At 33.9% G+C, this 16409-nt stretch overlaps 1 protein-coding gene across 1 annotated transcript in view; it reads left to right on the top strand.

Moving 5' to 3' along the window:
- Positions 1 to 16409, top strand: part of LOC150102194 (uncharacterized) — a 238490-nt gene that overhangs the window by 83074 nt on the left and 139007 nt on the right. The window contains exon 6 of the mRNA XM_090399106.1: positions 6718 to 7021. Within this exon, the coding sequence (XP_090255232.1) occupies positions 6718 to 7021 (304 nt within the window). The remainder of the gene's footprint in view (positions 1 to 6717; positions 7022 to 16409) is intronic.

The raw sequence follows: 16409 nt of genomic DNA, 5'->3' as shown, positions 1-16409 counted from the left end.
CAGTCCAGTGTGAATTGACCACCTCCAAATTTTGAATAATTTGTGAAAGTTGAATGTAGTGTAATGATGGAATGAATTGTTAAAACAGTTGTCTTGTAAATTTATATGTAATTCTAAGTTGTTTTTTTTTTTTCAACATACAGAAAAATATAGCATGTTGTTTGCAGAATCTTTTATCAACAACTCATCCAACTAGAGGAATCTGAAACAAGCAAGTTGCATCATGATCTTTCTGATACAGGAAGTGTGTGTTTATGTATGAAATGTACTGATATGGATATAAGATTAGTTCATCTGTGCTAATTTAAAGCTGTTAAGTACATTCAGCTTGGGTACACTGTATAGCTTGTGTGCAGACTTAAATTCATCATTGTTGTTTAATCGAATCCATATCATTGAGAAATAAAATATAATACTATTTAATAACTGCTTGGTACAAAAAAAAGTTTGTAAAAAAATAGAAACATTAGCAGAAGATAAAATTGTTAAGAAAATTAGCACAGTGATAAGATTATTTATGGAATAATAACACTTACATAAGGAAAATATCTGTTTTTAATACATATAGAATTTTGGCTCCATTTCATAGTATTTCAATGCATACATATGAAAAGAAATAAAGCATTAGAATAACACTTGAAATCTCTCTCTCTATATATATATATATATCTATCTATCTGTCTATATGTGTGTGTGATGTTAACTGCAGGAGGATAACCCAATCTTCAACTATTAGAATTCGAAGAAATGAATTTTAAAAATAATTCATTATACACAGGAATTGAGGGTATTACTTTGGATGCCATCCCCAAAATTGGGAAAGTTTAAGATAGTCATTCTTGTTAAGGTCTATGGATATGAGCTTCACAACTTTCTTTATATAATCTTTCAAGTAAAAAATACTTTGTGTAAAACTTTAGTTTTGTTCCATGCTTTATCAACCATGGATGCCTAAACCAGACTTGCAGACTCATGAAGTAGGATAAAATCTTGATGTTCTAGACAAATCTGAGCTGAATGAGCAGTCTACCCATAATAACAAAGACCACATGAGTAAGTAATTCTATAAACTGCAGAATGAGAAAGTGGAGGATTATTTATCTTTCAGAGAGTGTAGGAAGGAATTTAATTTCCAAACTGGATTTCCAAACTTGAAGGTCGGTAAAAGAAAACAAGTAGAACATAGCTTATGAACCAGAATTTTAATAACACCTTATTTCTGACAAGTGTGATGATGATGTGATGTAGCATTGATGGCTTTTCAGTATGAGTTATTTTTCCATATACAGAATAATACAGAGAATTGTAGACTGCCATTAGGTCGTAAGAAGCGGATGTCCAGAAATGGGAGGCACTTGTTTTCTTCAACTTCAAGGGTAAATTTAATTCTAGGGTATGCTGAATTAACTTTCTCTAGAAATTCATGAAGCTTTGACAAGGAAGAGTTCTGGATACTAAATGCATCAGCATATCTATACTAAATAGAAGGCTTTGGAGAAAACATTAAGATTGTGTTGTTCAACTTGTTCCATAACATAGAAGGAACTGCTATGGGATTTCCTATCTGTTTATAAAGCTTATTGTAACGAGAGAAATAACCTACGTTTATGATGCACTCAAATAATTTTACATTATCAGGAGGAAAATCTTTACATAATAATTTAATTATGAGGGTGGTCTGAAAAGTTCTCAGCCTAACAATGAAAAAATGAATTTATAATTTCAATTTTTTTTTTTTTTTTTTTTCAATATGATCTCCCTTAAGACTATATATTTCTTCCAGCAGTGCTCCAGTGCCGTTATCCCATCACTGTAGTGGTTCTCAGTAAGATCTGCAAAATAACCCTCTACAGCTGAAATCACCTCTTGATTCGAAGAAAAACGCTGACGAACGAGGAAGAGTTTTAGTTTTGGGAAGAGATAGAAGTCATTGAGAGCCAAACATGGGGAATAGTGTGGATGGTGGATGTTCCAACAATTCATGGTGCAGATCCCTTAATTTTCCCATCGCCAAAACACTTGTAGGCAGGTGCATTGTCCTGATGAAAGATGATTTTTTTTCTTCTGCAAACGGGGTCTTTTCTCACGATTTTTTCGCCTAGTCTGGTTAAAAGATCAGAATAATATTCCCTGGTTATTGTTTTACTCTTTTCAAGATAATTAATAAACAAAATGCTTTTAGCATCCCAAAACACCGATGCCATGACCTTTCCTGCTGATGGAACCAACTTTGTCTTCTTTGGCGCTGATCAACTGGCTTCTGTCCACTGTTTTTGACTGCTGTTTGGATTCTGGTGTGTAATGGTGAATACAAGTCTCATCCATAGTAATAAATTGATGCACAAAATCAGTTTTATTCTTGTTAAAACCTCCAAGCACTGTTCAAAGATTTTCATGTGAGTGCATTTTTGATCTGCTGTGAGCAAGCGCAGCAACCATCTTACACAAAGCTTTTTCATATGCAATTCTTCCTACAAAATATATTCTACACGTTCTTTTGAAATGCCTATAGTCTCAACAATTTCCCTCACTTTGACTCGCCGGTCATCCAATACCATATCATGCACTTGATCAATGATTTCTGGTGTTGTTACGCTTTTTGGATGTCCTTCACATAGATCATCTTCAAGGCTGGTATGGCCATGTTTAAACTCGGCTGCCCATTTCTTAATTATCGAAAATGAAGGTGAAGAGTGCCCATAAACTTTTATGAACTTTGAATGAATTTCTTTTACAGTTTAACCATTTTTTACAAATTTTATAACCACATGATACTCAATTTTATCCATTTCAAGGGATACAGCAACACTTTTGCTTCAAATAGATGTATAAAATAAACTATTTGATAGAATGATTTGCAATTTCACATGGATGCTTATGAGAGATGTCCAACTTAGAAAAAAATCTTGCCGATAGTGTTGCCATCTCTGGTCGAGGCTGAGAACTTTTCAGACCACACTCGTATATCAGCAAGAGGGATGTTTGTGAATAGTGAAACTACATCAAAACTAATCAAAAGGACTGTTGGCTCTGATGATATTCCTGAAACACTATTCTTGAAATCTGAATTTTTAATAAAAGAAAGAAGAATTTCCATTAAATGAGGAAAGAAGCTTAGACTTTTGAACGTTTATAGGTCACACAACCTATGCAGTTTGTCTTAAAGGAACATTTTCTTTATGAATCTGAGGAAGATCATGGAGCTCTGGTGTGATGAACTCTTAACGTCTTGATAGTGTCTTCATCCTAAGATTGAACTGAATCCAGAAAATTATTAAGTTTATTGATCTATGATTAAGTTGGTTCTCTGGAGATGCATCTCTGTGTATAATGATCCCAAAGTAGAAGATTAAGTTTTCTAAAATAATTATTTTTTATCATGAACTACAATCTCATGTTCTTTGTTAGCTTTCATTATAACTACAGTAATCTACTGATCTTCAAAACAATGACCCTTGCTTGTTAACCCAATTTCTGGTATAGTACCAGGCAATTGTACTTCAATTATCAGGACAAAAAATTGCTTTTCTAATGTAGTCAGATAAATGGTAGAATACTGTGTATTCTTATTGCACTTGAGTGATGATAGAGCTTAAAACCTTTTAAATAGATTGTTGTGAGGAAGTACAGATTTAAACAAGCTATATGCTGTGTGAAAATAAATTCTACTAGAAACAGAATAAGGGATGTTATGAAGGCCTTTATCAATACACAACATAAAGTCCCTGGTGGGATTGTTTTTTTGGAGCTATGGCATAATCTAGCTCTTTGGACAATACAGAGATTTCATTGCTAAATGAAGGACGACTTGAAATATTAATAAGTATCTTTAATGTCAGTATGAACTCTAAGGTATGATGATTCTTGTTTAATAGCGATTGAAATTTTTGAATATGATGCTGTTTAACTGTCATAAAAACTTGAGAAGTCCTCCTAAGTATTATTCCTCGTTACTGTGTATAATGAATTATTATTTTTAAAATTTATTTCTTTGAATGCTAATAGTTATAGATAGAATAAGCCTCCTGCAGTCAATATCATTTATTGTCATGCACACTTGGGTTTCAAGTGTTATTCTAATTTGTTTATCTCTTTTCACATTTATTCATCGACAGTGGCTATGACACAGTGAAACATACATACTGAAATTTTTTATGTATTGAATATTTCCTTTAAAGGAGTGTTATTATTGTAATTAATACTCTTATCATCAGTGCAAAGACAGTAATGGTATTGTATAAGCCTGCATGCAGGTACCACAAAGGAAAGTGAAAATGATCAGCTTAAAAGCTTAGAATGTTAAGATGTGCACTATCTTTGGGAACTGTCTAGTATCCTGGATTGTTTGTAAGAAGCCTTATTATGATTGTTTCCCATAGCTTATGAAGTTCTTATTTTCTTATTCATTCAGGTAGTTCCTTAGTTTTACTATTGGCAGGCTAAGTATTACATAATTATTATTATGGACTACCCAGAGTTCTTACTCAATGAAGGAGGCCAAAACATCATGCCAAACACTATCCAACGTTTGCACAGTATCTATCATTCTTTGCTTTGAACTCATTCATAGTCATGGCACCCACAACAGAGTCTTGCAACCTATTCCACTCATTCACCATTCTCCAAGCAAAAAATCTAGTTCTAACATCCTTGGTAACTATGCTCTTGCTCAGTTTTTAGTGATGGCCACTAGTTCTTCCACCACCAGACCTGTTCTGAAAAATTTCCTCTGTATTAATCTTGTAAAAAAAAAACCTTCAGTAAATTATATGTCTCAATCATATCACCTCCCTTTTCTGCCTCTCAACCAGTTTCTGTAATCTGCAAATCTTCAACCTGTTCTCATTAGGTTCATTCCATAGACACTTGCTACCATCTTGGTCACTTGCCTTTGGATCCTCGCTACCTTTTCCTCATCACCCAGAAACCCAGGTGACTAGGTCTACATGCAGTAGTCAAGTTAGTGTCTTATCAATGCTCTATAAAGAGGAATAATAACCTCCTTGTCTCTGCTTGTCAAAGTATTCTTCAGTAACCAAGTAATCTGATGAGCTGCTGTAGCCACTTTTGCTGTATGCCCTCTAAACTTTAACTCCATATCCACTAACACTCCTTAATCTCTGGCTTCGTCAATTTCCTGGAATGCAGTTCCATCATTCTGGTACACAGCTGGTAATCTTTTACCAGCTGTGAGCTGTGTACAAATTAAACAGTAGCTGCCCGAGAACAGATCCCTGTGGCATGACATCACAGGCCTTCTTAATAAACTACTCTGATATCTCTCCATCAACCACCCTCTTATCCACATCGCCAATCCTATATCCATCCCCATGTGCTGCAGTTTTTTCCAGAAATCCTGCTCTAAAGACCAACATGGAGCTCCTTTTCAAGTCTTCCATTAAGTAAGGACACATACACACACACACCATAATAATGGCTTGGAAGAGCAAAGGTGCTATCTTCTCAGTTAACCAGAGTCTGATAAGAGTTTATTGTATCACTAATGCATAAATTGTATTTTTTTCCCTGAGATTTTAAGTTATATATAAAAAGTAAAAAATTAAAAACTTAATAGTGACTCCAACATCAACTGAAAATGACATGATACAGTGAACAGATTTAAAATCTGTTTATTTTTATGCTAATATTTCACTGTTCTACCAATCTCTCTTGCATCCTCCAGGTTATCAAAGAACTAAGTTGATTAATAGATGAAAAACCAAAAAAAAAATTTGTACATTGGAAGGAAATCTTGGTATGTCCATAGGTGTGATATTGTATTTTATTGGATTGATTTTGTGCAGTTGGTTCAGTTAGAGTTTCACATAACTTAGATGTATGATAACAGTTGTTGTTCAAAGTTGGGATTTTTTTATTTTATTTTAATTACCTATAAGTTTTAAAAACTCTTTCTTACTTAAGCAAGTTAAAGCTCTTCCCCCCCCCCCCTCTCTCTCTCTACCTGAGTCATGCTTGTATGCAAAAACGCAAATTTGAAAAGTTGCTTTAAGGAAGAAACCAAAAATCAGCCTGCATTGAAATGTAGCAATCAGCACTTATGTCTAAGTTTTATAAAATTATTCTCAAGACTAATGCCATGACTGCATATTCAAGTAATCTAGTAATCAAATTGAGATATGAAAAATAAAAGTTTCTTTGAATAAAATGTGAATTAAAAGTTAGTTGTATTAATCATTATGCACTGATTGTGCTGGTTTTTTGGTTTCATTTGGTGTCCTGGTTGGCTGAGGAGATATGCCTGCTCTCCAGCCAGCTGTGTGGGTGTAAACATTTTTAGGCAGTAGATGATTTTTCATCATCTATTGAAAGATAACTTCACTAGTTATTGGAAGCCTGAATGGCTTAAAGAAGTTTGATATTTGTCTTTAGAGCAGGATTTCTAGATTATTTAACCGTTATGCCCATGTTACTAATGTACTAGAAATTTACAACCTTTTGCAGATACAATTTGCATTAAAAAAAAAAAAGAGCTCATACCAAATAATGAAAACATTAATGTGGGTATGAAGTTACTTCTAATTTCGTCTTTTAAATATAAACTCAACATTAACTTATAACAAGTAAAGTCAAAATTTGGTTTGTTTTAAAATTTGAGAATTAGTGGTTATAGCTATATCAATGCTGTATTGATAAAAATATCAAGTTAAATATTGGGTCTTATTTTGCTAAATGCATCTGCTCTATTTTCTTCTGTAGGCTAGTCCTTCAAAAGAACATAACATTTGTATTAAAGAGAGAGTATCAGTTAATAAACCTGTTAGACAAGTTTCCTGTAAAATAGAAGACATTGCTCCTTTACATGATGCTGACTCATTGGAAGACCTTACAAAGGCAGGGACACCGCCTCCACAAAATTCAGTGAACAGCACTACAGACACAAAGTCTACAAACCTTATTCAGCCTCCATCAAAGTGTAAAGGACAGCTGCTAAGTGGAGTAGTTAATGGTAATCCTTCTGTAGTTAAATCAAATAAAGCAAATTGTTCTCTAGAAAATACAGGTGAGGAAATGATTACCAAAAATTATGATAACTTAAATGATTCTCAACTGAAATTAATGATGATCATGTGAAATCATTATTGCTAGTTGCATTATATGATATTGTTCAGGTTCATTATAAAAAGAAACATGTTTATATTCTAATATTTTATTATTATTACATGACACCTTTTATAAACAGTTTTTATAATTTTTTTGTAAAAATTATAAAAACTGTTTAGCTTTTTATATTAAAATATTTAGATAAAATATTTTTATATTTATATTTTTAATTTTATAAAAATAAAATTAATTTTTAATTTTATATTTTTATAAGCTTTATAATTTTTAAAATTTTAATATTGCTTTATGTTAGGATGGCACTAAAAGTTCCTTCGCATACAAATACCCCCCCCCCTGCCGTCGCCATTTATAGCACATGAAGCATCAGTTATCTCTTTTATGATGTATAGATTTTGAGGTTATCTCCATAAAAGTCTAATGTCTGGTTTGAATGATTTGCAGTTTGGACTGATTTGGTGATTTGGGAATATATATATATTATATATATATGTATGTTTTACATAATATATTAATGATGATGATGTGTATTTTAAACAAATACAGCAGATAGTGAATGTTACCAAAAATGCTAATATTCTAAACATTTTATAGATAAAAACTGTATGATTAGTTTATGTATTTGATCAGGTACTCCTTTTAAATATTAAGAGCTAGGCTAACAAAATTTGGTATGAAATTTCATCTTATTATATAATTAAAGTAGCATAGTGGTTTAATTAAGTAATCTAAGATCTCTGGACTTGGCATCGAAAGCTCACAGTTTCAAGATTATCCATTTCAGTTTAAACATCTACAATTCCCAGTCATTTTGCTTTAGTTACAGTGAACCAAGCTCATGGTCATTCTTTCAAAATTTTAGCAGTGAAGTTCAGCACGGACTGCTCTGCTGATGAGCAATCATGAATTGCATTGTAGAAAGTTTTTTCATTGGTTACACATTATATTATACATAACAAGAAATCCTTTATCTCAGAATAAGCAAACAAAGTTTGTGTGGGAATTAATATGGTTGAATTTAATAGGTTGAATTCTGCATTAATTCAACCTTGGTATCTTCCTGGATCTGGCTCCCACAGATGAGACCTCTGTTCATTAAGAGAGGATCACTACCCAAACCAGTCCAGGTAGTGATCCTCTCTTAATGCATAGCATCATGCACATCGAAAAGGAAATATGCTTTGCATTATGGGATACCAACAATTAATGAAAAAGTCATCAGCCTCTATGTACAAGTAGTCTAGTTGTGAAGGTACTTCACACAAACTTTGTATGCCTACACTTGGGTAAAAGATTTAGTCAATCGTTTAGTATACTGATGAGTATATAAAGTGTAGCATAAGAGTATAATTTCTTGACAAGTGTAATTTATGAATTGCACTTAAAAAAATGCATTCTACCCATGGAAGATTGTAAACCTATTGTATATTAGTCCTGTGAATGGACTTTAGCTTAGATAATCTGGAAACCCTGTCCTTGAGAACAGCCAAACACAGAACTCCTTACCCTACTTCAGGCCTCCAATAAGCAGGATAGTGATTTCATATTAGGCAGCGAAACTATCTAACACTTAGTGCTAGATAGTTTCGCAGCCTGATATTTCATATTAGGCAGCAAAATTGGGGGGGACTATATAACTAGAGTTCCTAATAAAGATATTCATGCCACAGTATTGTGGGGGTGCTATCCACTTCTGGCCAGGTCGGCATATGATGGATTATATGATGAGAGGAACTTCAAATATTGTCTACTAAACTTTTTTCCTTAATTTTTAAAAATCAAATTCCTATATATAAACAATTTTTCATTTCTTTTCTCGTATTAAAAACATTAGATGTAGTTTTATATCAAATAAGAAAATTAGTATCCATCTTGATACTATTAAGAAACATCAATCACTTAACTCTTCTTTCATTTTAAGTGATTCCAAAAATATTTTTGTGGTTTGCTTAGTTGTTGTTGTCAAGTCAGTTGAAGAGCTTCTAGATATGACTGTGGGCCTGTAGAACTGCTTTGGCAATCTGTTGAACTTTGATGGAGTAGAGCTTTTCAATAGGGTTATTGTCAATTTCTGTAGAGCAGCAGCAACTACTGGACAAGAATAAATATGGGCAGGTTTTAGTTAGACTCCTGGATAGCTCTTGCATATTTCATAACTTCTGGTACTGTCTGGATGAATTTTGATTCCTTTGCAATGTTCTGTCCTTAGTCTGGTGATGATTGTGGTTATTTCTCTATTTTCATTAATTTTGCTGATTTCAGTCTTCTTCTTCTTGATAGTTTGTTTTACCAGTCATATTTTTCAACAGATTAAATAAAAAATATTTAGATTTAACATCAGTTAGTGATAGTGGGTGTAATTTTTGAGGTAAGTATCTTGCTTCTTTCTCTCTCATTGCTTTCAATATTTACATGGGCTGATAATTTTGTAATGCTTCAAGTGCTGATTTTGAGTCACTGTAGATGGTTATTCCTTCTGTAATGTTTATTAGATTAGAGAGATAGAACTGGAGAGCTGCTTGTATGGCTGTTAATTCACAAGTGAAGTTTGAAGCTATTTTTCCAGCTGTGGTTTTGATTTGCATTTCCTCACCTCCAGGTAGAGTTAGAAAAACCCCTGCTCCTCCTTTGTTGATTGCTTCATCAGATGTTCCATCAGTATAGGCAATGACATGGTGTAGATTATTTAAGTGACGTATAGTGTCGAGTCCTTTTCTCTTATTTTCATGCTGTGAATCCTTTTTTTGAACAAGGTTCTAGGAGATTTAAGTTAATCATTATGTTTTTTGATAGTATAGGGAAAAGAATGACTGTTTACTTATTTCAGTGGACAGGTGCTCTAAATTGATCTGTTTTCTAATTTCATGATCATATTGTAAAGTAGATGATCTCTTTAGTCTAGATTTTCCTGTCCAGGTATTGAAAGTCCTGAGTGAGATGTGATCCTGTTGTTAGCTTCTGATTCTTGTTGCTGCTCTTGATTGTGCACTGTCAAGTTTGTTTAGTGGGGGGGGGGACTATATAACTAGAGTTCCTAATGATGATAATGATGCCTAATATATGATCAGGAAAGTTTTCTTGCTTAGTTACAAAGTAGATTAATTATGCTTGGTTAATCCTTTAACAGGACCAGAAGTTATACTGTTTTCATCCTTTACCCAAATGTAAGTGAACAAAGTTTGCATGTGAAGTATCTTCACATCAATTGTCTTAGTAGTCCATAATACAAAAACATTATGGGAAGGGTAATTATCTATGCCTAGAAAGATACCAAGATTAAATCAATGTAGAGGTCATATTTTCCATCTACAAGTAGTAAAATGGTGTATATATCTTGGATTATTTAATTTAATCATCAGAGACATAAGTATTATTAAATACTTTGGATCAGAGATAGTTGTGGGAAGTTTTTCCACTTACAATGAATATTTATACTTGGCATGTGTAGCTTCAATAAAGATTGAAACCAGTCTGGTTTCAACCGTTATTGACTTATGTGTTTATGCATTATGGGATGCTAAGGTAAATGATTTGAATTCAGCAGCCTCTGAATGGATGCCAAATGATTTATTATTTGAAAGGGCAGTAACTTAAGATCAGATAGTACAAATATAAAATGCAGAAAGATGCAATAAATGTTATAGAATATAATGAGATATATTTTGTACATTAATTACTGCTTAGTCATACAGTTTTTATTTACAAAGACTGTTTAGCTAGTCCAGTTACATTCATTTCCAATTGAAGATGTACAGCAACAATATGGTTGTAGTCTGGTGTTGAAGAACCACTGATTTATACATTAAATCAGCACATTTTTCATTACCAGTTCTTTATCTATTTAATTTTTATCATATGTGTTCTACAGGATTAACATCAGTCATTGTTGTAGGTGCTTTCTCTTCCATTAGCAATGCTTCATTGGCTGTATAATTATTGGATACTACATTTATGGCAAGTGCGATTAGGGATTCTGGCTTTTTAAATTCAGAACTTGTGTGCATTCAATTTCTGAAAATAATGAAAGTTGAATTTCCATATGTGAACTGTAGACTTAAATATTATTAGGAAAAAAAAAAAAAGTAAATGTTTGTTCTACCAGAGGACAAAGTTTAGAGTAGAACGCATTAATGAAGTGGCAGTGGAAAAAAGATAACTTTCAATATAAATTATCAGAGTAGTTGTTTTAAATTTATAGGGAATCTTATCTCATTAGTTCATATTGACTGTGCATAGTTTACTTTTGGGTTTAGTATATTATTTTTTTTGTATATCTCATCATTGTTGTTTGTGCTGTGTATCAATAACAGCAGCAGGTGTAATTCAGTTGGTGATATGTAATTGCCCAGCTTGTCACCACTTAAGAACTACATTTTACATAGTATACTAAAAGATCTTGTGACATGTTTGCCTCCCAGCAGTTAGCATGGACAGATAATGAACAGTGTGATTATGCGAGTGGACTATAAGTGAGGTGAAATGGTGAGATGATTATTGTGATAGGTACAAATGACATGGAGGTAGTGTGAAATGTGTGTTGACAGATCTGAGGTTAATGCTTGAGGTTGCATGGCAGAAGGGTGTGAGAGGGAAGATAGTGAGCATGCTACCCAGCATTTGATAATGCAGAGTTGAGGAGGAGAGCATGCATCAAAAGAGAGGCTTGTATTATGTAGATGCCTGGAATTTTTGAAAGACAACTATCTTAGACAACATATATAGTAGAAGAAATATGAGGTTCAGGAGATTTGAAGCATTCGAGGATCTGATCGTAACTGAGGTGACATCCCTGCCTCTGGTTGGAGAGAGAGAGAGAGAGAGTCACCATGTACTCTTGACTTGAGGATGAATAGATAGGCAGAAGTATCAAGGAAAAAGGAATTTATGTGGAATTATAATAATCTCAGAAATCAGCTTTGGGCAATTCCATGGATGGAAGGACAAGATATTATCAGTGCATGGGAGCTAGTGAAGAAATATTTATTTGAAGCAATGGCAAGTTGTATGCCTCAAGTGAAAGAGAACATGATTGGTGTTTGCATTTTCACACTGTAGAAAAATTAAGTGACTGACAAACAGTATCAAACAGGAACTGATGATGATGAAGAGGTTGTAGAAAAAGTTTAACAATAGGTAGAGAGTGGATGCACGAACAATATAAATCTAAGTCCAGGAAAGTAACTAGCATGGCAATGAAAGCAAAACTTGAATATTGGAAGAAATTAGACACCTGAGATCCAAGGAAAATACATAGAATTATTTTGCTATATGACTAGTAAGAGGAGAAATAGATTGTTAGAAAAAATGGGAGTAGAGTGACTGGTACAGAAGGCATAGTGGAATTGTTTAATGATCACTTTATTTGGGTATTTCATCCTGAAAATGTAAGTTTTGTGTACTGCAGTGATGTGGTGGGTTCAGCGTTTAGAAGTGCATATCCCCTTGCACTCTGTTGACAGGTCATTGATATACAGGTCCCACTACTGAACCCTGTGGTTCAGGATTTATTATAAAAGACAATCAGATTACTAAAGCAAAAGCATCCCTTAACAAACCCATGCTGACTGTCACAGACATTATAACATTATAATGTCTGTGACATTAACATTATATTCATCAGCCCAATGCTATATACCATTTCTCACTAATTTTTTCAAAAATCTTAACAGCTACAGAAGAAATACAAACTGGTCTATAGTTTGACCTGTTCTACCACTATCTTTATGCAATGGCACTATCTTAACCTCCTTCCAATTCTCAGGCACCTTTCCTATGGCTAGACTCTTGCTGAAAAGCCAAATCAATGAAACTGTCTCTTTAAGCACATTCTCTCAAAATGTGACAATTGTTTTGTTGACATCCAGACTATTTAGTATATGAAACACACTCAAGTGTGCCAAGAGGAAAGCTTATCAAAATACTATACTTATATGTGGTAAATGGAATATTATACAAAGATATAGTCTATATTTAAGTTGTGAGTTAGCACTTAGAATTGAAGGTACAATATTATGGTTTGATGTAACATCAGAATACAAGAATGCATGCTATCTCCACTATTATTCATCATCTGCATGGATTATGTTACGAAGAAAAGTGTCATTAAACCTAATATGAAAATTGGACATGTTCAACTTAGCAGTTTACTTTGTTGATTATGTTGTACTCTTAAATAAATCCAGTACAAATCTTCAGGGTTCTTTATGAAATCGAATAACTACTGTAAAAATTTGGTATGAAAATCATCAATAAAAAGCCAGACTCTGAAAATAGTAGGAATGTGGAAAACATTACTTGCCTTTTCAGCAGAGACCATGCAGAATAAGTAAAATATTTTAGTGATTTAGCAACAAGTGTTAGTGAAGGTGGCAAATTAAATATGGAAATCAACAATAGAATAAACATCAAAGAGAGAAATTAGTCAAAACATGAGTTGGTTAAGATGAGGTATGAGATGAAACAGATGTGGAGTGAAATTAAGAGAATTCGAGATGTATGGAAGAGTGACAGTGACGAAAACAAATGATATTAGTATGAAAGAGGTAACGAAAAACCCACAAGTGGCGTTGTTGGGGGATTCCATTATTAGAGGTATGGTAAACAAGAAGATGCACAATGTTTGTTTTCCTGGAGGTAAAATGAATAGAGTGATTGAGGTGTTGGATATGAGGAGTAATTGAGCTAAAGAGTTGGTAGTGTTAATAGAGACAAATGACTTGACTGGGAACAAGGAACACGTAAGATTGGTTATCAGGAGGATGTTGAGAAGGATAAAAGATAATAGTGTGATAGGAAAGATAATCAGTGTGTTGCCCAGGTATGAAAGAGTGATGAAATGAGGCAGAGTGTGAAGATTGTGAATGATATTTTAGCAGAAATGTGTGAGAAGAAAGGCATGCAGTTTGTTAATGTGTGGAATGAGTTTATGGATGAATTTAACTGTATGAAAGCGATGAACTGCATTTGAATGGTTTTGGCATATGTCCTATGCAAAGATTGCTGCTGGAAAGTAGAGAAATGAATGCAGAGAATGAATCTGTTCAAGTAAGAAGTGATGTGAAAGAGCAGATGAGTAAGAAAAGAGAGAGAGAGATTGAAGTGGTGGTTATGAATGAAGAAATGGGTAGCATGAGTATAGAGAATGAGAGAACAAGTGTGCAAGACAAACAGAGAAATGGAGAGGCTCAGGGTGGACAGGGGAACACATCGTGAGAAAGGTTAATGCCCCAAAAGGGTGTGAAAAATGATTGGATAAAATGGTGAGCAAACTTGAATAAAGGATTCAACCAAGTATATAATTTCTTAGTATCTTTAATTTATAGTATAACCAAGTGGTAAATCATCCAACAACTTTATCCAATCCCAAGTATTTTAATAAGGCGTGACACCTTTTGGCTACTTGTATATGAAAATATGACTTCTGCATTACTTCAACCTTAGTATCATCTCTGGGTCTGGTCTGAATAGGTGACCCTTCTCATAATGCATAGCATTATAGCATTATACTTGTCTGTAAAGATATGTGCTTTGCATTATGAAATTATGAGATACTAAGCCAATGATGTGAAGTCATTAGCTTCTATATATGAGTTGCCCCAGTACTGAAAATACTTCAGGCACAAACTTTGTTTGCTTACACTTAGATAAAATATTAAACCAAATATAAAATTTCTAGGTATCTTAAATTTATAGTATAACCAAGTGGAAAAACTTCCAATAATAAGGAGATTCTTGTTTCATTCCTGATTAGGCCACACATGGACCACTGTGCACAGATTTGGTCCCATCCCATGGTTTTCAAAAAGATAGAGATGTTGGAAAGGATCTAAAGCCAACTGACTAAGATAGTTTCTGATCTCTGGAATGTTGAATATTAGTAAAGGTTGAGAAGATGCAATTTACAGAGTCTAGTGGATAAAAGGAAGAGGGGTGATATGATAGAGACAAACAAATTAGTAAGGGGTTGTTATAGGATCAATATTGAAGAGGTTTTTCATAACATGGGAAAATTGGAGGAGAACAAGAGGGCATGAACAAGGGAGTAAGAAGCAGGTTTTTTTTTGCTTGCAGAGTTGTGAATGATTGAAATGCCTTGCCTGAGAATGTAGTGTCTGCAGAGAATTTGAATGTGTTTAGGTGTGTGGTCTGATGAGCTATGTATATGACAAATGGGTCTCCGAGTGAGTTTTTGACTCCATGGGGTCTTGGGGTAATAATTATTTAGGGCATAAAGTATTGAAACCAATTTCAACTTACAGATCTGAGAGATGGGATCAGGTGAACATATGGCATCAGTGTCAGAATTGTATTAAAAATGAAGTTGTTGTATACATTATTAGCATTTCATGACTTATTTTTCACAGTATTAACAACACCACAAACACTTTTATCAACAAAGATGTTTTATTAACGCTTATATTTCGCTGATTTTCAACTCGGCATCATCAGAACACAACACACTTGTAAAAGCGACAGTGAGTGAGTGAAACAATATAATTACAAACGATCTAAAGTCCTATTTTTTTTTTCTTTTTAGGTGCCTTCTAACGAAAAAAAAAAAAACAGCAGTTATCCAGGAGTTTTTCTTAGGATAACCATCTCCCAAATTTTTGGCAAATTAATGCAACCATATTTGTTAAGGTTGGGAGAATTCTTCAAAGCCATTGCTGACTCAAAAAATAATCTTTCAGATCTATAACGACTCCTAAATAGCACATTCGTTTTCCTCCATCTAATACTGTGTGAAGGAGTGTCCAAAGCGTGGTCTGCCAGTCCCGACTTGCCATAGTAATAGTAGCGAATGTATCTTTCATGTTCTTCCAGGCAGATGTTCACTGATCTTCCTGTTTGCCCATAATAGGCCAAGTCACAGTCGCATGGAACTTCATACACTCCTGGGTGTGCTAAAGGGTGAAGTTTATCCTTAGGCGAGCGAATCAGAGTTGCTAGCTTGACATGAGGTTTGAAAGTGGTGCGAAGGCCATGTTTCAACAATACTTTGGCTATCTTTTCTGATGTACCTCTGATATAGGGAATAGAAATGGTCATGTTGTATTCTTGTGTATTAGGGGAGGGCAGAGTAATGGGACTATGTAGTATTTTATCTATTTTGTAGGGATTGTAGCCGTTGGCTAAGAACGTATGGCGCAGGTATTGGAGTTCAGTGGTCAGAGCTGTATCGTTAGAACAAATAGCTCTGACTCTGTGTGTAAGTGTTTTTAAAATGCCGTACTGTTGGACTGGATGATGATGTGATTGTTTATGTAGGTATCTTCCTGTGTGTGTAGGCTTTCTGTAAATAGAAAAAGATAGCGATCCATCTGAAAGGC

Source organism: Typopeltis vanoorti, chromosome 10 (genome assembly GCF_054136105.1).
Source record: "Typopeltis vanoorti isolate ZY-2024b chromosome 10, IOZ_Tvanoo_1.0, whole genome shotgun sequence".
Lineage (NCBI taxonomy): Eukaryota > Metazoa > Arthropoda > Arachnida > Uropygi > Thelyphonidae > Typopeltis > Typopeltis vanoorti.
This window is presented reverse-complemented; position numbering and strand designations above follow the sequence as displayed.